Source organism: Engystomops pustulosus, chromosome 5, assembly GCF_040894005.1.
Source record: "Engystomops pustulosus chromosome 5, aEngPut4.maternal, whole genome shotgun sequence".
Taxonomy (NCBI): domain Eukaryota; kingdom Metazoa; phylum Chordata; class Amphibia; order Anura; family Leptodactylidae; genus Engystomops; species Engystomops pustulosus.
In genome coordinates this window covers 204,980,207-205,006,809 of record NC_092415.1, presented here as the reverse complement: position 1 = coordinate 205,006,809, position 26,603 = coordinate 204,980,207, and the positions used below count along the sequence as shown (strand labels likewise).

Sequence of the window (26,603 nt, the reverse complement as noted above, 5' to 3'; positions counted from 1 at the left end):
AGTAAACAGTTGGTTTTCTCAGATTGTCGCGGTTCTGCGCTCATTTCGTTGGCTGCCGCTATCCATAAAGAACCTGAATCTATAGAAAAATGTGACTAAGAGCTTGTTCAGACGCACGTGTGATATCGGTGTTGTACATTTTTTTTCACTTCCGTGAAGTCATCCGTGTGGCATCCGTTTTTTTTTTTTTTTTTGTGGATCCGTGGATTTCTATGGAGGTCAGTGCTCCGCATGTCAGGAAATAAAGTGCATGCTTTAAATTTTTTGTTCAGTTTGCGCATCAGTGGGGGGGGGGGGGGGGGGAATGGACATGTGAACAGACCCCTAGAAATCAATGGGTCAGAATGCCATCTGCAAAGATAACGGATAGCGTACTGAAAACGCCCAACTGATGCGGAGATGGAATGTTTGCGTCATGCTCCGCCCCCTCACCTTGTATTAGTTACACTGCAAATCAGTTCCAATGAGACCTAAAGTATCTTGTGATTTCTATGGATACATTGTAACAGCTCCAGGTGAGAAGGACCAAGGAGGCGTGGTCAGCCTTAAAGGAAATGCTACAGACTGCATCCAGTGTTATGTATTGTCCCTGGAGAGATGTGTAATCAGACCTCACACTGCTGTGCTCTGTGCTCTCTGCAGCCAGTGTTATGTATTGTCCCTGGAGAGATGTGTAATCTTGCCTCACACTGCTGTGCTCTGTGCTCTCTGAAGCCAGTGTTATGTATTGTCCCTGGAGAGATGTGTAATCTTGCCTCACACTGCTGTGCTCTGTGCTCTCTGAAGCCAGTGTTATGTACTGTCCCTGGAGAGATGTGTAATCAGACCTCACACTGCTGTGCTCTGTGCTCTCTGCAGCCAGTGTTATGTATTGTCCCTGGAGAGATGTGTAATCTTGCCTCACACTTCTGTGCTCTGTGCTCTCTGAAGCCAGTGTTATGTATTGTCCCTGGAGAGATGTGTAATCAGACCTCACACTGCTGTGCTCTGTGCTCTCTGCAGCCAGTGTTATGTACTGTCCCTGGAGAAATGTGTAATCAGACCTTTGTGTGTGTTGTTAGTAGCAGCAGGACTGTGATATATGGATTTATATTCTGGGATTGTAGCTTTTCCAAGCACACTGCGGGCATGTCCTCACACTGCTGTGCTCTTTACTGTCTTTATTGATCTGCTCTACAGCCCCAGAATGCTGTAGCGCACAATATGAAGCCATCCACGACTTTTACTCAGAGTGCAATGAATGGGATGTTAAGCAGTGCACAGAGCACACCAGTGTGAGGACACCACCCCAGTGTACTTGGCCAAAAGGCAATCCTGGAACAGTCCTGCTGCTACTAACAACATACACAAAGGTCTGATTACACATCTCTCCAGGGACAATACATAACACTGGCTGCAGAGAGCACAGAGTACAGCAGTGTGAGGTCTGATTACACATCTCTCCAGGGACAATACATAACACTGGCTGCAGAGAGCACAGAGTACAGCAGTGTGAGGTGTGATTACACATCTCTCCAGGGACAATACATAACACTGGCTGCAGAGAGCACAGAGCACAGCAGTGTGAGGTCTGATTACACATCTCTCCAGGGACAATACATAACACTGGCTGCAGAGAGCACAGAGTACAGCAGTGTGAGGTGTGATTACACATCTCTCCAGGGACAATACATAACACTGGCTGCAGAGAGCACAGAGCACAGCAGTGTGAGGTCTGATTACACATCTCTCCAGGGACAATACATAACACTGGCTGCAGTCTGTGTTGTCACACCTGCTGATAGGTTCCCTTTAAGGGTTTACATAAACCTCTTTTTAGATGGAGATCACCTTTAAATTCTTTGTTATGGGAGATGTGGTAACATGGTACACATGGAGCTCCGGGTGTTAGACCTTTATCGCCCCTCTTGCAGCTTCCCCCTCTCGTGTATTTGGTGTCTGGTTAGTGACGTTGCCGGGTAGTGTAGAGGTCGCGGCTTTACATGACATCCTAATATCCCGGGACGGATGTATCTCTGGGGGCTGAGCGGTGTCATCCGGGCAGCTGTCTCCATGTTACCCCAGCAGGGAGCGCTGTGCTTATAGTGGTCTATGGGTGAAGGTCGGGGGTCGCTCTGGCAGCGCCACTAGATATACAGTACAGCCTGGTAACTATACATCACCTATACCTTAAGGGGGCGCTAGTGTCTCCCCATACAGTGGACTTGCATTCTGGAAATAAGTCACATTTGTGTCCATTTTTACTGTAGTTTCTATTTCTGAACCAGGAGGCTCAGGATGGACAGTTTTGTAGATCCCATTGTAGCGTCAAAGAAGGGGTTGACTGCTCCTGGAATTCTATCTGTGCCCCTGGAGGGTCATTGCTTTGCCTTAATCAGCCAGACCACCCAGTGCCCGGTCAGACCCCTGTAAAGATCTGTAGCTGCCTCTGAGATGGGTAGGTGACTGGCAGTGACAGATGATGGGGGTTATCCTCCTGCGGAGACGGAAGTATTTTATTCCCGTGTAGAGATCCTGGTTCTTCCAGTTATTCCAGGATTGTGTCCTCACACTGCTTTGTTCTGGGCAGCCAGTGTTATGTATTGTCCCTGGAAAGATCAGTCCTTTGTGTATGTTGTTGGTAGCAGCAGGACTGTGAAATTTTGAATTTATAATCCGGGATTGTAGCCTCTCCAAATGTACTAGGGGGATGTGTCCTCACACTGCTGTGCTCTGTGCATTTAGAATACCTTTTCAGATGAAGTATTTAGAGGGATTGTATTTTTAATATTTTTAACAGTAAATTTTGTTCTTCTGTAGATCACTACGAGGCGAATCTTGGCTGTGGGCTTTGTATTCATTACTACATTCATGGGCATGCTCTATGATCTGTGTGTTAGAGGGGTTGAGCTTGGACCACCAGCTTACATGGTAGAATCTTGTGGGCATGCTCAGTGACCTGCCCAGAGATCATTATGTAGTTGCTATGGACTAGGAGAGGGTAGTGGGCATGCTCAGTGCCCTGCCCAGAGATCATTATGTAGGAGCTATGGACTAGGAGAGGGTAGTGGGCATGCTCAGTGCCCTGCCCAGAGATCATTATGTAGGAGCTATGGACTAGGAGAGGGTAGTGGGCATGCTCAGTGCCCTGCCCAGAGATCATTATGTAGGAGCTATGGACTAGGAGAGTGTAGTGGGCATGCTCAGTGCCCTGCCCAGAGATCATTATGTAGGAGCTATGGACTAGGAGAGGGTAGTGGGCATGCTCAGTGCCCTGCCCAGAGATCATTATGTAGGAGCTATGGACTAGGAGAGGGTAGTGGGCATGCTCAGTGACCTGCCCAGAGATCATTATGTAGGAGCTATGGACTAGGAGAGTGTAGTGGGCATGCTCAGTGCCCTGCCCAGAGATCATTATGTAGGAGCTATGGACTAGGAGAGTGTAGTGGGCATGCTCAGTGCCCTGCCCAGAGATCATTATGTAGGAGCTATGGACTAGGAGAGGGTAGTGGGCATGCTCAGTGACCTGCCCAGAGATCATTATGTAGGAGCTATGGACTAGGAGAGTGTAGTGGGCATGCTCAGTGCCCTGCCCAGAGATCATTATGTAGGAGCTATGGACTAGGAGAGGGTAGTGGGCATGCTCAGTGACCTGCCCAGAGATCATTATGTAGGAGCTATGGACTAGGAGAGGGTAGTGGGCATGCTCAGTGACCTGCCCAGAGATCATTATGTAGGTGCTATGGACTAGGAGAGGGTAGTGGGCATGCTCAGTGACCTGCCCAGAGATCATTATGTAGGTGCTATGGACTAGGAGAGGGTAGTGGGCATGCTCAGTGACCTGCCCAGAGATCATTATGTAGGTGCTATGGACTAGGAGAGGGTAGTGGGCATGCTCAGTGACCTGCCCAGAGATCATTATGTAGGTGCTATGGACTAGGAGAGGGTAGTGGGCATGCTCAGTGACCTGCCCAGAGATCATTATGTAGGAGCTATGGACTAGGAGAGGGTAGTGGGCATGCTCAGTGACCTGCCCAGAGATCATTATGTAGGTGCTATGGACTAGGAGAGGGTAGTGGGCATGCTCAGTGACCTGCCCAGAGATCATTATGTAGGTGCTATGGACTAGGAGAGGGTAGTGGGCATGCTCAGTGACCTGCCCAGAGATCATTATGTAGGTGCTATGGACTAGGAGAGGGTAGTGGGCATGCTCAGTGACCTGCCCAGAGATCATTATGTAGGTGCTATGGACTAGGAGAGGGTAGTGGGCATGCTCAGTGACCTGCCCAGAGATCATTATGTAGGAGCTATGGACTAGGAGAGGGTAGTGGGCATGCTCAGTGACCTGCCCAGAGATCATTATGTAGGAGCTATGGACTAGGAGAGGGTAGTGGGCATGCTCAGTGACCTGCCCAGAGATCATTATGTAGGAGCTATGGACTAGGAGAGGGTAGTGGGCATGCTCAGTGACCTGCCCAGAGATCATTATGTAGGAGCTATGGACTAGGAGAGTGTAGTGGGCATGCTCAGTGACCTGCCCAGAGATCATTATGTAGGAGCTATGGACTAGGAGAGGGTAGTGGGCATGCTCAGTGCCCTGCCCAGAGGTCATTATGTAGGTGCTATGGACTAGGAGAGGGTAGTGGGCATGCTCAGTGACCTGCACAGAGATCACATTATCATAAATATAAATCTTGAAATGTCTGGACTGAAACATTGTAACAAGTGTTATGCCAGGGGAGGGATTTAGTGCTCAGAGAGGCTAAATACAATGTAACGGACCATCAACTGATAACAGAGAATAGTAGCGTCTTCCTACATTCCTGACTGGTCCAGTGATATTAAGGAAGTGTAAGGATCTACAGAAACCCTAGAAATAGATTCTTTCTAATTATATAGTGAGAAGACTCAGCTGCAAATATCTCCACCTTCACAGAACTGCTGTGCGACTTTGATGTTCTCTGTAAGGTGAAAGGTCAAAATTCCCCAAAATCCTCAAAATCTCATGGTGGTTTGGTTCAAAAGATCTCCAGTATTTCTGTGGGTGGGAATAATGTCATGTATGTACACAGTGACTGCACCAGCAGCAGAATAGTGAGTGCAGCTCTGGAGTATAATACAGGATGTAACTCAGGATCAGTACATGATAAGTAATGTCATGGACACAGTGACTGCACCAGCAGCAGAATAGTGAGTGCAGCTCTGGAGTATAATACAGGATGTAACTCAGGATCAGTACAGGATAAGTAATGTCATGTATGTACACAGTGACTGCACCAGCAGCAGAATAGTGAGTGCAGCTCTGGGGTATAATACAGGATGTAACTCAGGATCAGTACAGGATATGTAATGTCATGTATGTACCTAGTGACTGCACCAGAAGCAGAATAGTGAGTGCAGCTCTGGGGTATAATACAGGATGTAACTCAGGATCAGTACAGGATAAGTAATGTCATGTATGTACACAGTGACTGCACCAGCAGCAGAATAGTGAGTGCAGCTCTGGAGTATAATACAGGATGTAACTCAGGATCAGTACAGGATAAGTAATGTCATGTATGTACACAGTGACTGCACCAGCAGCAGAATAGTGAGTGCAGCTCTGGGGTATAATACAGGATGTAACTCAGGATCAGTACAGGATAAGTAATGTCATGTATGTACACAGTGACTGCACCAGCCGCAGAATAGTGAGTGCAGCTCTGCAGTATAATACAGAATGTAACTCAGGATCAGTACAGGATAAGTAATGTCATGTATGTACACAGTGACTGCACCAGCAGCAGAATAGTGAGTGCAGCTCTGGGGTATAATACAGGATGTAACTCAGGATCAGTACAGGATAAGTAATGACATGTATGTACACAGTGACTGCACCAGCAGCAGAATAGTGAGTGCAGCTCTGGAGTATAATACAGGATGTAACTCAGGATCAGTACAGGATAAGTAATGTCATGTATGTACACAGTGACTGCACCAGCAGCAGAATAGTGAGTGCAGCTCTGGAGTATAATACAGGATGTAACTCAGGATCAGTACAGGATCAGTAATGTCATGTATGTACACAGTGACTGCACCAGCAGCAGAATAGTGAGTGCAGCACTGGGGTATAATACAGGATGTAACTCAGGATCAGTACAGGATAAGTAATGTCATGTATGTACACAGTGACTGCACCAGCAGCAGAATAGTGAGTGCAGTTCTGGAGTATAATACAGGATGTAACTCAGGATCAGTACAGGATCAGTAATGTCATGTATGTACACAGTGACTGCACCAGCAGCAGAATAGTGAGTGCAGCTCTGGGGTATAATACAGGATGTAACTCAGGATCAGTACAGGATCAGTAATGTCATGTATGTACACAGTGACTGCACCAGCAGCAGAATAGTGAGTGCAGCTCTGGAGTATAATGCAGGATGTAACTCAGGATCAGTACAGGATAAGTAATGTCATGTATGTACACAGTGACTGCACCAGCAGCAGAATAGTGAGTGCAGCTCTGGAGTATAATACAGGATGTAACTCAGGATCAGTACAGGATAAGTAATGCCATCAGAGGTCGCACTAAGATTTTTACAGAAGGGTAATAATACTCCTCCTCCTATTTTTGGGGAGTATTTTTAGCCGAGGAGGAGTATTAAATTTTTTGTAATAAAAATATAAAACTTCTAGCTGTATATAATGTTAACAGACGCTATTCATACATGAAAATCATCTTCACCGCGCGCTCACTACACACACACACAGCAGCACGCTCACTACACACACACACAGCAGCACGCTCACTACACACACACACAGCAGCACGCTCACTACACACACACACAGCAGCACGCTCACTACACACACACACAGCAGCACGCTCACCACACACACACGCTCACTACACACACACACAGAGCAGCACGCTCACTACACACACACACACACACACACAGAGCAGCACACTCACTACACACACACAGAGCAGCACGCTCACTACACACACACAGAGCAGCACGCTCACTACACACACACAGAGCAGCACGCTCACTACACACACACAGAGCAGCACGCTCACTACACACACACAGAGCAGCACGCTCACTACACACACACAGAGCAGCACGCTCACTACACACACACAGAGCAGCACGCTTACTACACACACACAGAGCAGCACGCTCACACACACACACACACACACACACAGAGCAGCACGCTCACACACACACACACACAGAGCAGCACGCTCACACATACACACACACAGAGCAGCACGCTCACACATACACACACACAGAGCAGCACGCTCACACATATACACACACACAGAGCAGCACGCTCACACATATACACACACACAGAGCAGCACGCTCACACATACACACACACAGAGCAGCACGCTCACACATACACACACACAGAGCAGCACGCTCACACATACACAGAGCAGCACGCTCACACACACACACAGAGCAGCACGCTCACACAGAGCAGCACGCTCACACAGAGCAGCACGCTCACACAGAGCAGCACGCTCACACAGAGCAGCACGCTCACACAGAGCAGCACGCTCACACACACACACACACACACACAGAGCAGCACGCTCACACACACACAGAGCAGCACGCTCACACACACACAGAGCAGCACGCACACACAGAGCAGCACGCTCACGCACACACAGAGCAGCACGCTCACGCACACACAGAGCAGCACGCTCACGCACACACAGAGCAGCACGCTCACGCACACACAGAGCAGCACGCTCACGCACACACAGAGCAGCACGCTCACGCACACACAGAGCAGCACGCTCACGCACACACAGAGCAGCACGCTCACGCACACACAGAGCAGCACGCTCACGCACACACAGAGCAGCACGCTCACGCACACACAGAGCAGCACGCTCACGCACACACAGAGCAGCACGCTCACGCACACACAGAGCAGCACGCTCACGCACACACAGAGCAGCACGCTCACGCACACACAGAGCAGCACGCTCACGCACACACAGAGCAGCACGCTCACGCACACACAGAGCAGCACGCTCACGCACACACAGAGCAGCACGCTCACGCACACACAGAGCAGCACGCTCACGCACACTCAGAGCAGCACGCTCACGCACACACAGAGCAGCACGCTCACGCACACACAGAGCAGCACGCTCACGCACACACAGAGCAGCACGCTCACGCACACACAGAGCAGCACGCTCACGCACACACAGAGCAGCACGCTCACGCACACACAGAGTAGCACGTTCACGCACACACACACATACATACATACATACACACACAGAGCAGCACGCTCACTACACACACACACAGCAGCACGCTCACTACACACACACACAGCAGCACGCTCACTACACACACGCACACACACAGCAGCACGCTCACTACACACACGCACACACACAGCAGCACGCTCACTACACACACGCACACACACAGCAGCACGCTCACTACACACACGCACACACACAGCAGCACGCTCACTACACACACACAGCAGCACGCTCACTACACACACGCACACACACAGCAGCACGCTCACTACACACACGCACAGCAGCACGCTCACTACACGCACGCTCACTACACACACGCACACACACAGCAGCACGCTCACTACACAGAGCGCACTCACTACACACACACAGAGCGCACTCACTACACACACACACAGAGCACACACACACACACAGAGCACACTCACACACACAGAGCACACTCACACACACAGAGCACACTCACACACACAGAGCACACTCACACACACAGAGCACACTCACACACACAGAGCACACTCACACACACAGAGCACACACACAGAGCACACTCACACACACAGAGCACACTCACACACACAGAGCACACTCACACACACAGAGCACACTCACACACACAGAGCACACTCACACACACAGAGCACACTCACACACACAGAGCACACTCACTACACAGAGTGCAGTGAGCGCGTTGCACTCCACAGGTGGGCCTCGCACTCACCTGGCACTGGTCTCCGGTCCTGCCGGGATCCTACAGCCGAGGAGCGCAGCCCCGCTGTCCACGTGTCTCCCGGGCCTTCGCTCCCGCTCCGGGTCTCTCCGGAGCGCTGCTGACACAGAACACTGTGTCACGTGTCCCGCTGAGCGGCCCGGCGCGCGCTGTGATCGCGCTACTAACATTTCCCTCTATTGCAGCGCGCGCCGGGCCGCTCAGCCTGCGCGCTACAGGAAATAATTGCCATGCGTTCTTTTACGCATGGCAATTATTTTGGGGGGTAATTGCGCCTCATCACGCGTCTATGACGCGTGGTGAGGCGTTAATGCGACCTCTGAATGCCATGTATGTACACAGTGACTGCACCAGCAGCAGAATAGTGAGTGCAGCTCTGGAGTATAATACAGGATGTAACTCAGGATCAGCACAGGATAAGTAATGTCATGTATGTACACAGTGACTGCACCAGCAGCAGAATAGTGAGTGCAGCTCTGGGGTATAATACAGGGTGTAACTCAGGATCAGTACAGGATAAGTAATGTCATGTATGTACACAGTGACTGCACCAGCAGCAGAATAGTGAGTGCAGCTCTGGGGTATAATACAGGGTGTAACTCAGGATCAGTAATGTATTTACTTGGTGACTGCACATTTTATCCCTAATCTCTTCTCCTTTGGCTCAGAGGTGAAGTTCTGTAAATGTATAATCTTGGAGAAGCTGCGGCATTTCTTTCCCCTGTACTGTTTGCAGTCCTTTGCGACGTGTGTGTGTGTGTGTGGGGGGGGGTGGGTGTGAGGACACGGGTTAGTGGTCACAGTTGTGTCGGAGTGCTGCACGGTGTAGCCCCTCTGTGTTGCACAGACCTGATGGATGTATGCCCCCAGTATCTACATGATTGGCATTGTGTGAGTGCTGTGTGTGCCTGGCACGGCCTCTAGGAGCTGGCATATCTGGTGTGTATATATCTTGTCTTGATGCCACCACAATCTCCTACACCCGGGGCATTAACAATCAGTGCGAGTTTATCTTAATGAATCACGTAGGAAATCCGCATTATGATATAATCCTGCCAGGTATTTGTCTTGTGCCAGGCCTGGCAGAGCTCAGCGCCGCCATAAAAAGCTTTACAGAGAACCACATCATCTGAGCTGTGCATCCGGGCCAAGGGCTGCCGTATAAATGGCATGCGGAGACACTATGGAGAGATGTGTAATCAGACCTTTGTGTATGTTATTAGTAGCAGCAGGACTGTGATATTTGGTTTTATTTTCCAGGATTGTTCTGGGGCCGTGTCCCTTAGCTTTATGTAGTCGGCTGCTCCATAACTCCTGTGTGTCTGCCCTAGATTCCTTCATCAGTCATTTTTTTACACTGCTTCTCCACTCTGCTGTAACTTCCAGCAGTGTGAGGACATGCACCGTCCTGGAATGCAAATATATTTTTTCCACAGTCCTGCTGCTACTAATGGTATCCACAAAAGTATGATTTCACATGCCCCAGAGCACAGCAGTGTGAGGACACGACCCCAGTGCACTTGGAGAAGCTACAATCCTCAACTATACATCCATACATCACAGTCCTGCTGCTACTCATGGAATCCAGTGCACTTTGAGAAGCTACAATCCTGGACTACAAATCCATTTATCACAGTCCTGCTGCTACTAACATCCACAAAGTTATGTTTACACTTTAACACTGGCCTGACATTGCTGTCAGTCTCCTTTTTAACCACTTGTGCATACAGCTCTCCTGCAGAGTTATGTGAGATTATGAGTACAGACTAGACCCACGTTTCTCTTGCCGCGGCATCTGTGGTCCATTGAAACTTCCTATTTGGTGCAGCTTGCACGGTCGGTATGAGAGAGAGTACGCCATAAAAATAAAACGCCCTCTGAGCTCTGAACCTGCAGGTGCACAAGCAGTTAATGGATATTCTCCGATCAACCACATAATTAGAAGCAGCGACAATGTAACGTGACAATGTCTTGTCCATCACTGAGCAAGTGGTGGCAAATGTTCGGCAGCAGGCGAGGAGCGCGTCCTTTAAGTTTTATGTACAGGAAATGAGAATATGAGCGAGCGGAAGGGTTTGAGGGTGAGACCATGTGACGCTGCGGGCAGTGACCTGCTGGGAGCCTCCTGTCCTGGTGTCATGTGTGTGATACAGTGACCCATATTTTACATACTAAAGGCACTCCCGTTTAAGAATATTTGGAAGGGCAGGAAGCACCAGGAGCAGATCAAGGCAATCGGCACAATTTTAGGATGGTTGGTTTATGGTAGGGTGACCTAAATTTTCACGTATTTGGATGGGGCTGCAGAACAGAGGAGACGGGGTTAATGCATATTTACCCCTAAAATACAAATTGCCCAACCATGCTGTTATGAGAGAAGGAAAGGGACACAAGCTAGAGCAGTGATAAGAGGGCATCTTCACAGGGAACGCCCATTGAGCTCTGATCCCGCATCTGCACATTCTTTGTTAGTAAGCTTTATAGAGTGGACCTAAAAGATGTATATTTCCCCCAATCACAACTTTTTTTTTTTTTTTGCTCTATTGTGTCTGTGTGATAGAAAAATTAATATCGGATAGCGTATTGAGTAGAGAGCAACTGCAAGTGGTAACGCCCACTGAGCTCTTAACCTGCAGGTGAATGTATGTGAGCTTTATAGAGAGGAATTGAACGTTGCTTATGTATTTTCCAAAATTACAACTTATTTCCTCCAACGTGTCAGTGTGAGAGGAGGAGTAGAACTAGATGCTGGAACATGGAAGGTTGAGCAACTTCACAGGGAACACCCACTGAGCTCTGAACCTGCAGCTGCACAAGCAGGTAAAGGATTGATTTTGTACAAAGGATTTTTTTTTCTTTCGAAAGACAATAGTGAACTTGTACACTTTAAGGATTTATGCCAGTCAAAAGTGGGCGGAGTCTGGTTGCAAAAAAAATTTCATTTATATAATTGAATGGCCATCTCGTTAGATTGGAGGACAGCTGAAGGGGGTGGAGTGTATAAGGGGTGGGGTTTAGCCGGATTCCATTGCAGAGACTGAGGATTCTTCTTCACATTCCCATAAGAGGGAGTTCTCCCAATTTTGTCTCTGGAATTTGCAGCATAAGAAATTAACCCTCCAAAAAATCATCTCCACATTTTTAGCGCTGCCCGAGGCAATTATGGAAATTATGATCGCGCTCTGGATGTTCCGCTCCTTAAAGACGCAGCGACATAAATATTTGATGAGGGTTTCTGCTGGCTCCGCTCTCCGGCTGCTCCATTTAGGAGGAGGCTTATTATAAGCAGCGCTGTAATAACACGGCGCTTGTAGATGAGGTAATGCTGGCGGCTCATAGGACCTCAATCTGTGTCTAATGGCTTTAGATTATTACAATGAAGAGGTTCTGCAGCCTCTGGGGCAATGTACTACACTGAGGATATGATTGACTCCCTTTGATATGATCCTAAATGCTTCCCGTTACTGTGCAGAAGAACATAACACAATCCAACGAAGCATTGCACAGGTAATCTACCTGTAATTTGGATATGCAAATTAGCTGGCAAGTGCCCCGTGGGCGGGCTTTATTTGTGGTACAAGAAGTTACCGAACATCGGTGCATTTAAGGCACCGGGAAAATTTTGTTTCCACCTCTAGGGGGAGCATTGGTTCAGGCTGTCCACAGGTTTTGTGCTGTGAGCTCCCCCTACTGGTAGCTGCAAGCGTTCATGTATTTACTATGAAACTTTAGGGTAAGGTTAACGGAGCTGTACCTCTGGGGGTGTAGCACCTCAGTGCAGCTATGTCACAGCCTATGCACACCGCAAGGCAGGGGACAGGGGAAGGAATTTGGGGAAATCTCTGTTTTTGTGTCTTGTAGCAAATACTGGAAAATATGCGGGTTGTATGAAAATCGTGACCTCTAAAAGTTTAACATATTTTATAATAGTTTACTGCCTACCACACAGTACCAAGCTTCCTCTGGGGTCCATTCTGTTTGCTTTTAGTTCTGCTCTTTTAAAGACATTTGGAGGCCCTTCAAAGGTCCTGGAGGGGCTCTTGTAGAGGAGTGTACAGCCAGCGCACTTTTATCTGGATTTCCTTCTCTGATACTGCCCTATAGAGATGATACAAACTTGGAGGGTGGTTTAGGTTCCCCGTAGAAGCCTCGGGCACTGGGTGGCCACCCACGCCGCCTATATGATGCCAGCAGAGCTAAACATCAGCTGATTGCGGCATCCAATGGGACTGGGCTCTTTGTTTTAGGACCTGCAGCTGGTTTAGGGTCCTCAAATGTTTGAGTTTCCCGTATTTGCAGTAATGCAGCACGATCAAGGTGTGTGCCGTAGGTCGCTCTCTGAGGTGTTCGGCCATATCCAGGTGTTTATAATTTGGGAGTAAAGAAAACCCGTTGGGCGAAATCCTGTATTTCAGCGTTGGAACTTTTTTTTTTTCTGCACTGTTGTGCATAGGAGCTGCATACTCAAAACGGTAAGCTATGCAGAGTTTATAGATCAATGCTAAAAACCAGTTCCTTTTCCCACGCTCCTGATTTAGGAGCCCGAACCTGGTAACTAGATCCCTTCCTACCGTTCAGTGTATTCAGCTCCTATGCAGAGCCATGAGTCTCCATGACTACAGACTGGTCTATAGATGCATTGGACAGCTCTCCAGCCCCTGTATGATCACAATCTCTGCTATCAGCCGCTCGTGGATGAGGACTTTGGGTCGTGGCCCCTTTAAGGGCTGCTCCGGTGCCATTATGTAGCTGTCACATTGATGAGAATGTTCCTGAGCCTTGGCCGGATCCTGTTACTCTGTTGGAGCAGCGGAGGATCCTGAGCCGGATCGCTTTACTCTGTGGGAAAGCACAAAGGCCGTTGGCGGACCTCCAGGTCTCCGTGTCCCCGCCACGGCTTCGTTGGCAGCGCCCGCTCCTTCGTGTGGCGCAAGAGGCACAGATTAAACCTCGATCCGTCAGCAGTGTCAGGAGTGGAGACATTGGATACATTGTTGTGTTCTGCTGGATACAATGTATCCGCCCTTAAAGGGGAACAGTCACGTATATGCTCTGCAGATCCGTTTCCTCAACCTTTTGGATCTCCGTTTGCTTTATAACTACAACTCCCAGCATGCCGAAGATTTTACGTGTTTTGGATTTGCCAGATGAGTAGCGATCTAGGAGCGTTGTCTGGTCCTGTTCACACAGTGCTCTGCAGGAGCGATGTGCTGCGTCCCCATAGGCCACGTGTGGGTGGATGTGAGCGCTAGATGTGGTTCCGATAAGCTTTACAGGCGGTCCCCTACTTAAGAACACCTGACCTACTTAAGAACACCTGACTTGCATACGGACCTCTGGATATTGGTAATTACTGTACTTTAGTCCTAGGCTACAATAATCAGCTGTAACAGTTATTTGTTAATCCTGATTCTTATGACAACCCAACATTTTTAAAATCCAATTGTCACAGAGACCAAAAAAGTTCTGGCTGGGATTACAATGATAAAATATACAGTTCCGACTTGCATACAAACTCAACTTAAGAACAAACCTACAGACCCTATCTTGTATTTAACCCGGGGACTGCCTGTATATAGATGGGTAGAAAGTAACTGGACGGCACCTATGACTGGTGCCAGAGCCGAGCCAAGAATCCAGGGATAAACCCGGGCTCAGACGTATCTAAGCCTGTCCTGTGACATGCTGTGTATCTAATCCTTTCATGAGAGATACTGTCTGCTGAGCCGTGTATCTCATCCTATCATCCTGGAGGGGGTGATCTCCGGATCTGTATCTGGGGAAGAGGGGGTGACCTCAGGCTCTATATTTGGGGGAGGGGGTGTTGTCTTCTCTCTGGGGTTTAGCTTCATGTTATATCTGGTGTAAAGGGGGTGACCTCTGGCTCTACATCTGAGGGGGTCCAGCCTTGTGTTATATCTGGGTTAGAGGGGTGACCTCTGGCTCTATATCTGGGGGGATGCACCCTTATATATGGTGTTCAGTCTTGTGTTATATCTGGGTTATATGGGTGACCTCAGGCTCTACATCTGGGGGGATTCACCCTTATATATGGTGTTCAGTCTTGTGTTATATCTGGGTTATATGGGTGACCTCTGGCTCTACATCTGGGGGGATGCACCCTTATATATGGTGTTCAGTCTTGTGTTATATCTGGTGTAGACGGGGTGACTTCAGGCTCTTTTTCGGGGAAGGGGGTGTTCCATTATATCTGGGGTACAATGGGTCACCTTAGCGTGACGCGCCCCATATTGACCCCCATAAAGCTAGTGCCGTCCTTTTGTTGGCATGCTGGGAGATGTAGTCCTGCCGTAGTGGGTGCCCCTCAGTGTGACGCTGATATGCTGGGAGATGTAGTCCTGCCATAGTGGGTGCCCCTCAGTGTGAAGCTGATATGCTGGGAGTTGTAGTCCTGCCGTAGTGGGTGCCCCTCAGTGTGAAGCTGATATGCTGGGAGTTGTAGTCCTGCCATAGTGGGTGCCCCTCAGTGTGAAGCTGATATGCTGGGAGTTGTAGTCCTGCCATAGTGGGTGCCCCTCAGTGTGACGCTGATATGCTGGGAGTTGTAGTCCTGCGATAATGGTAGGATAAAGCAGCAGACTATTGTCCAAATCTGTGATCTGTTGGAGCACTACAACTCCCAGCAGTGTTGTTGCGGTAGATTAGAGAGCCCTGGTGTAGATAATGCACCCCTCCCCCCCTCGGGTGTAGTGGGGCCCCGGTGACCCCGGCAGGCAGGGCTATCCTCACTTTCCTTCCTGCTTCCGCTTCACTGCTTTGTTTGACTCCAGATGGAAATATAAATAAGACATCAGCGATTATAAGTATGTGCCCCCCCATATACACGACAGATGAGCGAGGCAACAGCACCACCTACTGACCAGCAGCGGAATAGCTATACAATGCGGCCATACTATATACCTGCAGAAGTACTGTGCACATGGATGAGGACGTGCACCTAATACATCATTAAAGGGAACCTGTCAGCAGGCGTGACCCCCGCACACTGCAGGGTTATTGTTCCTGGAGAGATGTGTACTCAGACCTATGTGTATGTTGTTAGTAGCTGCAGGACTGTGATATATGGATTTATATTCCAGGCTTTTGTCTTCTCCAGATGCATTACAGCTTTTTCTTGGGGGAGGTGAATGTGCAGAGCACAGCAGTGTGAGGAGAAGCCCCCAGTGCTCTTGGAGAAGTTACAATCCTGGAATGTAAATCCATATATCACAGTCCTGCTGCTACTAACAACATGCAGAAAGGTCTGATCACACATCTCTCCAGGGACCATACATAACACTGGCTGCAGTCTGTATGGTTGCCGCTGCTGACCGGTTCCCTTTAACCCTTGAGGTGCAGATAGCTGTAGCATACGTCTCTCCTTGCCGTCTTGTTAATGATCTTGTCTCTTCCCTTCCAGTATCACAATGCAATATCAGCCTGAAGAAGCAGCGGGACAGAAGCATCTTCAGTTCCTTATTCTGCTGTTTCCGGAGCTACAACGTCGAGCCCCCGGCCTCCAACAACAACAGCAGCCCCCTGCCTCCGCTGGTGGAAGAAAATGGCGGCGTTCCCAAGGTGAGGACCCCCCAAATGTACATGGGGGTGATTACTGCATGAACAAGGGGACAAGCTGCTCTTTGTTACACATCTTTATCAATTCCAAGATCTCTGCTTGCTGTAAACCTATGGAGTACCGATACTTCCCAAAGCTACACTTGTCATCTATTCTGAATGCAACATTCACTGTCACTTTTTTACCTGCACTGACACATTGTAACAAAGACAAGCAAGCGACTTCAGGTCTGGAGGTGATGTAAAAAAAATGAATATTCTAGTCCCTTACAGACAGCAGATGCTACAGACCCATCGCTTCTCACAGCTGAGCGTTTGTTACAGTTGTATGCAGCCCTGAATTGCACTGATGCATTGTAACAATATATCGGTACAAGAAGGGAATTGAACTGGACACAATTGCACCAAAGCCTCCGCTGTGACGGAACATACAGTGAAAGCTCCTACCCCCAGGCAGCAAGCGGAGATCTTGAAAACAGATGTCAAATCAACCTGGTAGATGGAGACGAGTGCTCCGTCCTCTGACCTTATACCCCGGGGTCCCCCCTTCTCTTGTAGATCTCGTAGTAACTGTTTTCTTTCTGCTTTTCTCTCTTAGGGCGATCAGACGCAGGTCATTCCCATTCCCAGTGTATGTATTTTATTTCTCCCTCCTTCCTTTTATTTTCTTTTACTTTTGTGTTTTGTCGTCTTTTTATTCCATCCTCCATCCCTGAAGGCAGATAACTCTGTATTATTTTGGTTGGTGGGGTTATAGGTTTGTAGGTTTTACTCTTGTGTACGGGGCAGTCCTGGGCGCCCTCTGCTGGACAGATTCAACGATAACATAATCTCTGCAGTGTCCAGGAACCCGTGGTCATGTGACCAGTAGTGCAGGTCCTTCACCCTCTAGCTCAGCTGAGTGTTCTCAGGGAGGAAGAGACGGTGCTGCGACAGCTGGGAAAGTAGAGGGTTTGGAAAGGGAATTCGATGCCCGGAATGAGTAAGAAGATGGACTGTTCCGAGTGATGGGAAGGGGGACAATCCTGCAGGTTGTGGGGTAAAAGTGACATTGGGGACAGTTCTGCAGCTTTTGACAGGAAAATATGATTTCGGAAGCTGCCTCAATATTGGGGAGGGGTGTAATACTGCTTTTGATAGGGGGCGGGTGGGAAGAGGGACAATGCTGCTGGGTGAGAGTCTGAATTGGGACAATGCTTCTTAGGATACATCCCTACGGCGGTGTGCATGCCCCCGGACCCAGGGCGAGCACAGGACCAGGAGGGGGGGGGGGCCCTATTAACCCCTTCTCCCTCCATAGGCAACTGAATGGCTTACCGCACTGTCACCGGGAGCCATAGAAGTCTATGGGGTGTGTGATCTGTTCGCCAATCATGCCACCAGATCACTGCCCCCATAGCGGACGTGTGAATGAGCCCTTACTTTGATGGAGGACTTCCGTGAGAGAAGCGGGAAAGGGGACAATTTTTATCACGGTGTGGGGTAGGGGGGGTAAAAGGGATAGTAACTGGGTTAGGAGTGGGAACGTGAAAACCTCGAAAATGTGACTTCAAATTGAGCGCAAGACTGAAGTGGCAATGGAGACAATGCTGCGGCGTGTGAAGCGCTTTATGCAGAGATGTACATGATAAAACTCTGCATGTCTGCAGCCACCACTAGGGGGCGCTATCATTGATGTATACACAGCCGCTGTTGCTTTTGTCATATAGTATCCACCGGTATGTAAATGTATCAGCAGAGTCCCTGGATTCCTGGCATCAGCGGAATATTGGATGTATAGAGAATAAGAGCGGAGCAGACTAGGATACGTGTATATAGAGCTCCCCGCCCCTTTAACTCTACGTTCTTTGTTTTCTTTTCCTTTTTTTAGCCACCTACGAAATACCTCCTTCCAGAGCTGAAGGCGTCCGATTATGGGAAGATGTGTGTGGTCATTGACCTGGACGAGACCCTCGTGCACAGCTCATTTAAGGTACGATCTCTCCCACGTGCTGCACCCCTCCCCTAGATCTTCTCTCCATGGATCCATAGTTTTACCATCTTTGGTTGTCCAAAGTTTTTAGTTATTCCTCTGCCTCTTTACAGACTATATTTAAAAGTTTCTTCCAGGATGAGTGCATAGTCCAGTCCCACAGCTCTAAGTCTGAAGAGCAGCTCCGTCCTCTGTGTAGTGGCTGAGTTCTGTAACTACAGTTCGGCTCTCATTGACCTGAATGGGAGCTGAGATGCAGTTCCATAACCTCACCACTGAGCGGAGACTGGAGCCAGTTGTCTGGCCGTATTGTGTTGCTTTCACATGACCAGGCAGATGCTTCATGTCGTATCCGTTGTGTTTTCACATTCAGAAGTATTATGTGTGCTCTCCTATTCCTCCATAATTGGGTGTTTTTATTTATTTTTTGTCTCCTCCAGCCTATTAATAATGCCGACTTCATTGTCCCAGTTGAAATCGACGGAACAATTCATCAGGTATGTGGCTGTGCAGTCGCTCCAGGTCTAATTGGGGGGGGGGGGTTAGTGCAGATCCGAGGGGGTGGAGCATTACACAGGAGTATGACTTATGCCCCGCCCATGAGGATCTGTTCGGAGTATTTCATTGTTGTACAAATGTTCTTCCTTATGTTATTTTTCATAATTATTGTCGTTATTATTTTTTTATAGATTTGTCAGTTTTTTTCCATCTTTTTTTGTCCAGTCCAGAAGCTTCTGATAGGAAGAAAGAAGAAGGCGGATCCTGGATCGGCGTCGGCCTGGTTCAAGTAATCCAGGATAGGCTGTTCTCTCTCTGCCGGGCCTATCCTCGATTACTTGCATCAGGAAGAAGCCATGTTGTACAGACGCGTGACTCATACATAGAAGACTAATCAGATTTGAAGAAGAAAATTGGATTTGAATTGTGTTTTTCCTGTTTTTTAACCTAAAATCTGCCAGTAATTCCTTTTCTTGTATGTTGAAATCGGATCTTTACTCCAAGCTGTTGACCATCAGAATCCATCATAAACCAGGGACATTACTCATAGATCCGGGCACCGGGACTGTGGTAATCTGCTTATATTTGTTATCTACGCCCTCCTTCCTTCTAAAATCAACTATTAAAACTATGCTAATAAGAAATGCTCCCAGGGGTGTTACCAGAGCCCCTCCTTGCTGTAAGTTAACAGGGTGTTACACTGCCTTTCCCTCCTCCTCAGCACTTCCCTGATGCAATCTCACTCAGCGGGTGGGGGAATGCTCCTGCACAGTGTAACATTTAGCGAAGCTGCATCACAGAGGGGCTCTGGTAACTCCCCAAGTTGATTTTTAGAAAGCAGGAGGCCATGGATAACAGATATTACAGTCCCGGTGCCTGGATCTATGAGTAATGTCCCTGGTGTATCGGGATGGATTTAGTTTTTTTGATGGTAGATTTCCTTCGAGGTCTAAACTTTTTCTGAAGTGTTTGTGTGTTGGGTGTCGCCCCCTGTAGGTGTACGTGTTGAAGCGGCCGCACGTGGACGAGTTCCTGCAGAAGATGGGCGAGCTGTTTGAGTGCGTCCTGTTCACGGCGAGCCTGGCCAAGGTGTGTGCAGCCGTCCCAACCGGCCCCTCCCCGGCCCCTCGTTACGTGTCGATTTTTTTTTTTTTTTTTTTGTGTGTTTTTTGTTTTTTATTCTTTTTGTGATTTATTTATTTTTTGTATCTAGAGGAGGGAGGGAAGTGTTTTTCAGAATCTGTCTTACGTTTTCTCCCTTTTCTTCTTGCTTCTTTTGTCCACCAGTCTGTCTTTGTGCTTTCTGCTAGCTTGTTGGGTAAGTGTCCCCCCTCCTGACCACCACCCCCTCCCCCCACCATGGTAACGTCCCCCCCCACATATGGGCTCAGCTCATGATGTGGCTTCCATGAAACAGCTCATGAAGCCGGACCTATCCAGTTACCATGGTTGTAGTAGTAGCGCCCCCTAGCGGCCCGGGGCCTTCTTTCCGCCTCCTGGTCGGGCCACTGCTTTTTGGATCGAGTAGCGGTGCCCACGGGCAACGTAGTGTTAAATCGCATGCTTGGTCCTGATCACTTCTGGGACCCCTCAACCCCTTCCCTACCGCTAGTAGCCGCACATTAGTTGCTTGTAAATAGTTCAGTAATTATTGTAACTTTTTAAAAATTTTTTAAATTTTTTTATACAAGTACCTGTGTAGCAAACACGGGAAATAGGGGGTGGGAGGGGGGGTCCGTGTGAATGGAGGGTGTACTGCAAGTGGGGGTCATCCTGTTTGGAGGTTGAAGCTTAAAAGGAATGTACCACCAGGATGAAGGACTGTATGCAAATGAGCCTGAGGGGCTCCAGGCTTCATAGGTGTTAATGTAGCCTGCAGCCCATCAGGCTCATTTGCATACAGTCTTTCATCCTGGTAGTAGATTCCTTTAAAGGATCCATCATTATGTGTCTGATTTCAGCAAATTGATGTTATTGTTTGCATGAAAACAAATGAAAAATTGTTTTAATAATCTACTTCCTGTATTCATTTCTCTGTTTCTAGATCTCTGCTTGCTGTCATTCTATAGAAAGCTTGGACACCCGCGCGGTCTGGGACCAGCTGCGCAACTGTGTGATCATGGTCCGATGTCTGTCCACTGGAAATAAAGCTTCCTATTGACTGACAGCAAGCAGAGATCTAGAAAACCCAGAGCAATTTATATGGAAACGCCCCTTTAATACTCACTCATTACTAGTCTGTGACTGTTCCTCTGTTACACCTCTTGGCAATGTTACTTGGTGACACGGTCAGCGGCGGCCAAGGGGTTTTCCATCTCGCTAATATTGCTCAGCAACCAGGAGCTGAGGTAGGGGATGAAATTGTGTCCGCCCCCGCAGGAAGTCCCTTTTTTTTATATAAAATCTCACCTGTGTACCTATTTAAAAAATGTTCTCCAGAGTCATGTGACAATGAGCAGAGAAGAGTCATTTTACCAGAGAAGAGTCATTTTACCAGAGAAGAGTCATTTTACCAGAGAAGAGTCATTTTACCAGAGATGAGTCAAGTTTTAGAGGCTGCACTGGCTGGTGTCACTTCCGCCCCCCCCCCCTCCCCCCAACTTGTGTTCTGTTGGACCTAGCAACATGCAAAGTTTTCATGTTAAAGCTGAGGATTTCATCTTTCAAATTGCATCAGGATTCTGGTTCTTGGATCTTCAGAACCGGAGATTAAAGATCCAGTTCCCACGTTAACCATCTGATTCTGGGTGCTATTATTTTAAGGGGGCAAAATCTTGCGACAGTCTCTCTAAATATCGGCTTCCCAGCATTTCGATGGTTAATGACCTATCCCATAAATCGGCAAAGTAAAGAAGGGAAAACAATTGAATTTTTAGGAGGAACAACAGAGGAACGGACAAATGAAATGTGGTGGGAGCTGCTGCTGTAATTCCTCCGATGGTACAATGTGGATGTATGATTCATTGGGGATCATTAGAGACTCTCCCTCTAGGCCATAGACTGGTTGTGTTGCAGTACCAGGCGTTGCCAATGGACTAGAGCGGCACTGTTGGGGTAAAACAGGAAAACTCGTACTCCTAATAACCTGCATCCCTAAAATGTGGATGTATGATGCTGTGTGATTAGTGGGATGGAGGCCTTTGCTTTGTGATGAGACTTGTACAGTAGGGGGCGATCTAGCTCTCGTCTGATGATTTTGGACACACCATCCTGATTACTGAGCTAATTCGATGGAAGAAGCGAGTGGAGCCTGTGGCACATACGGCGGAGCGGAGTCTTGTTGCTTTCTGTCAGTGAACAAAGAGTGAGGATCCCGGGAATGCTGCAGCCAATCACTGGCCTCAATGGTCACATGTGGGTCTCGCATCTGAGGATCTGTTTATAGGACATCTACCACCAGGATGAAATACTCTATGCAAATGAGCCTGAGGGGCTTTAGGCTCCATTTACACCTATGGAACCTGGAGCCCCTCAGACTCATTGGAATCCAGACTGGATACAACTTAAAAGGGCATTTACCACCAGGATGAAGGACTGTATGCAAATGAGTCTGAGGGGCTCCAGGTTCCATAGGTGTAAATGGAACCTGGAGCCCCTCAGACTCATTTGCATACAGTCCTTCATCCTGGTGGTAAATGCCCTTTTAAGTTGTATCCAGTCTGGATTCCAAACTGATACATTGTAACAAACGTCCAGGGCTGGAGAGAGGTCGCACAGGATTGGTCTAGACCAGATACAATGTAGCAAATCCTTGCAAGGCAGTCCTGCCCGCAGGCTACACATCACTATGTTCACTGACAGATAGCAGAGATCTTGAAGATGAAGCTAATTTTTAGTTTGTGTAATAATCCAGTTTTTGTCATCCTGTATATTGTATGTTTTGTGCAGATCGACGCTTCCAGTGGCGGGGGACTACAACCCCCAGCATGCCCTGGCAGCACACCTTCCGTTACGATTCCTGCGAGCTGTAGTTGTCATCCAGGTGGCGAATCCATCGCCCAAAACTAGAAATATCTGAATGTTTCCCTTTATAAACGCCCTGTGGTCATGTGACAAGTATGAGCTCGGCGCGGGCACTTGTGGGGGTCATTCTCCTCCTGCGACACGTCTTATATTCCTAATGAAATGTCTTTTTCTTAGCGATCCTGCATTTCCTCTGTTCCTCTTATTCCCCCCTGTCTAATGCATAAACTGACAATTGGGCGTTACCATTGACTCTGCTAACATTGATTGGTGGAGATCGCAGCCCAACTAACATTACATTTCAGGAGGAATTAGAGGATTGGCCTGACCATTCATCTCCATAGAGAACTATATTTAACATGAACTGGCTGATAACAGAGAACACTACACAGTATATGAAGAGAGGACAGACTAAGGGTGTGGCGTCTCCTCCTCCAAATCTGTATCCAGCACAAATGTTGCTTTTTTTAATGTCTTTGCTCTGTGTCTCCTCCTTCAGTACGCGGACCCCGTGGCCGACCTGCTGGACCCTTGGGGCGTCTTTAAGGCGCGACTCTTCAGAGAATCCTGCGTGTTCCACCGAGGAAACTACGTGAAAGATCTGAGCCGCCTGGGAAGAGAACTGAGTAAAGTCATCATCGTGGACAACTCGCCCGCATCGTACATCTTCCATCCCGAAAACGCGGTAAGAGGCCCCTGGTCATAGAGGGGTTAATGGGGAGGGGAAAGAATATCAGGATCCAGTGGGTGATGGGTCCCATATGCAGAACCAGATCGGTCACATGGCCGCTTTGTTACAAGCTGCAATACCAAGCACAGCCACTATAGAGTGTACAGCGCTATGGCTGGTGTATAGTGGAGAAAAATCACGCTGCGCTGTGACTGTTGGCTACTGGGGGGGGGGGGTCGCTGTGACTGTTGGCTACTGGGGGGGGGGGTCGCTGTGACTGTTGGCTACTGTGGGGGGGTCGCTGTGACTGTTGGCTACTGTGGGGGGGGGTCGCTGTGACTGTTGGCTACTGTGGGGGGGTTTGCTGTGACTGTTGGCTACTGGGGGGGGGTCGCTGTGACTGTTGGCTACTGTGGGGGGGGTCGCTGTGACTGTTGGCTACTGTGGGGGGGGGGTCGCTGTGACTGTTGGCTACTGGGGGGGGGGTCGCTGTGACTGTTGGCTACTGTGGGGGGGGGTCGCTGTGACTGTTGGCTACTGTGGGGGGGGGTCGCTGTGACTGTTGGCTACTGTGGGGGGGGGGTCGCTGTGACTGTTGGCTACTGTGGGGGGGGGTCGCTGTGACTGTTGGCTACTGTGGGGGGGGGTCGCTGTGACTGTTGGCTACTGTGGGGGGGGGTCGCTGTGACTGTTGGCTACTGTGGGGGGGGTCGCTGTGACTGTTGGCTACTGTGGGGGGGGGGTCGCTGTGACTGTTGGCTACTGTGGGGGGGGGTCGCTGTGACTGTTGGCTACTGTGGGGGGGTCGCTGTGACTGTTGGCTACTGTGGGGGGGGGGGGTTGCTGTGACTGTTGGCCACTTTGGGGGGGGGGGGGGGTTGCTGTGACTGTTGGCCACTTTGAGGGGGGGGTTGCTGTGACTGTTGGCCACTTTGGGGGGGGGTTGCTGTGACTATTGGCCACTTTGGGCGGTTGCTGTGACTGTTGGCTCCAAGTCAATCCCGCACATAGATTTTTTTTTTTTTTATTCCTATAAACTTTAGCCATCTTATAGGGGGTGGGTGTTAGATGATTGTGGGTAATATTTTTGTGTATTGTTTCCCCTCCCCTGGCGCAGGTCCCGGTGCAGTCCTGGTTTGATGACATGGCCGACACAGAGTTGCTTGATCTGATTCCGTTCTTTGAAGGATTGAGTAAAGAAGAGAACGTTTACAATATGCTTAATAAGCTCTGCAATAGGTAGCCCCCATGGAGCGCCCCCCGGTGGACACGGCTCTGTCCCACAGCTGCCCCTCATTGGACTCCCTGTTTGAGCTCCGCCCTCGTGACTCATGAAGGAAGATGCTCATCTGGTGCCACGGCGAAGGGGGTGGAGTATGGCGGAGGAGGAGATTAGTCCTGAAGAGGCCCCGCCCCCCAATATCAGTGTGAAAGGGCACTTTTTTTCTTTTATATTTGATTCGTTGAAAGAGTTCAACAACAACGGACTTGGAAATACGAAGGAGAAAAAAAAAAGCTAGATATTTTTTAAACCGCTTTTCACTAATTTTCATACAGATAAGAACTTTTCAGGCTTTTTTTAAAAGGAAAAAAAAAATGTTTCAATACATTTTACAAAGGATGTAACCCCCCCCCCCCCGCCCCTTTACCCTAAGCTTTGGCTCCGCCCCCATACTCTCTATGCAGACATTTACCCCTCCCCGGGGCAGTTGACCTGCCTCAGGGGTGTGATTTTCTTTTTGTCCCCCTCCCCTCCCCCTTCCCTACAGAATGAAGTGCCTTTTCAAGTGTTTGATTTAAATTAAAAAAACAAAAAAAAAAAACACAACTTTTTCTACTTACAGAAAAAAACTAATTTACAAAAATTTACAAACACCTTGTCCTCTTTTTACAAACAGAACTTTCTATATCCAGGACTCGGCTACTAAACCTACAGATCCGGATGCGGCCGCATGATATTTTTAGAGAATTTTTGCAGATCCTTCATTTATTAATTTTTTTTTTTTTTTTTTTAAATCTAGTTTTCGGGGCAATTGGCCGCCATTTTTTTTGCTCCTTTTGGTTGTGACTGATGTATATTATTACTTTTAGCTCTGTGTGTTTTATTTCCTGTTTTATGTCCGGCATAAGATGTTGTTTTTTTTTTTTTTGTTTTTTTTTTTTTCTCGGGCCGCAATTCCACAAAAACAGTTTTTTGGAGAAGAATTTTTCTGCCGTTCTAAGAAATCCTTGCACTTTGCTGCTATGAGGACTGCAGCTGTCACACTGATTGGATTGTCCGGCTTCAAAAACTTTTTTTTTTTTTTTTTGTTTGTAAATGATTGGAAAAACATGGCTGCTTTCTTCCAAAAACAGCGCCACCTGCGCCCACAGGTTGTGTGTGGAATTGCAGTTTGTCTCTAGTCTCTTCAGTGGAGCTTAGTTGTTCCAGAAACCTAACAATGTGCATGGAGGGGGAGCAGCCATGTTTTCTTAAAACTTTACAACCCCTATAAAGTAATGGTATAGCGAACTAAAAAAAAAAAAAAATCTGCACTGATTTAATTTATTGTAATTCTATTGTCTCTTTATTGTACTGATCTGGACCTCCAAATTCCTTTCCATAGCCATAGATTAAAAAGAGAATCTTCCGCCGCCACTAGAGGGAGCTAAGTGTAGAGTTCAAAGTAAATAGTCTGCTCTGCCTAGAGTCACCACTAGAGGGAACTCAGGAGCTTAGGGTAGACTGTAGAGTTCAAAGTAAACTGTCTACACTCTGCTTAAGAGCTCCCTTTAGTGGTGACTGTAGGCAGAACAGACTCTTTACAACTGTAGATTCAAAGTGCAGTCTACATTAAGTGCAAGAGCTCCATCTAGTGGTGACTGTAGACAGTGCAGACTCTTTGTGCAACTGTAGAGCTCAAAGTAAAGAGTCTGCACTGCC

General features: G+C 48.3%; 1 protein-coding gene across 2 annotated transcripts in view; it reads left to right on the top strand.

Annotated features, from left to right (window-relative positions):
* The window catches only part of LOC140133805 (CTD small phosphatase-like protein), a 35,854-nt gene extending 9,626 nt beyond the window's left edge, over nt 1–26,228 (top strand). The window contains exons 2-8 of one of the 2 annotated variants that reach the window (XM_072154405.1): nt 16,423–16,580; nt 17,176–17,208; nt 18,448–18,549; nt 18,990–19,046; nt 20,044–20,136; nt 23,510–23,695; nt 24,798–26,228. In XM_072154405.1, the coding sequence (XP_072010506.1) occupies nt 16,423–16,580; nt 17,176–17,208; nt 18,448–18,549; nt 18,990–19,046; nt 20,044–20,136; nt 23,510–23,695; nt 24,798–24,923 (755 nt within the window). In that variant the 3' untranslated portion in view covers nt 24,924–26,228. The remainder of the gene's footprint in view (nt 1–16,422; nt 16,581–17,175; nt 17,209–18,447; nt 18,550–18,989; nt 19,047–20,043; nt 20,137–23,509; nt 23,696–24,797) is intronic. The other variant, XM_072154406.1, reaches the window with a different exon arrangement.
* Nucleotides 26,229–26,603: the final 375 nt, after the last annotated feature.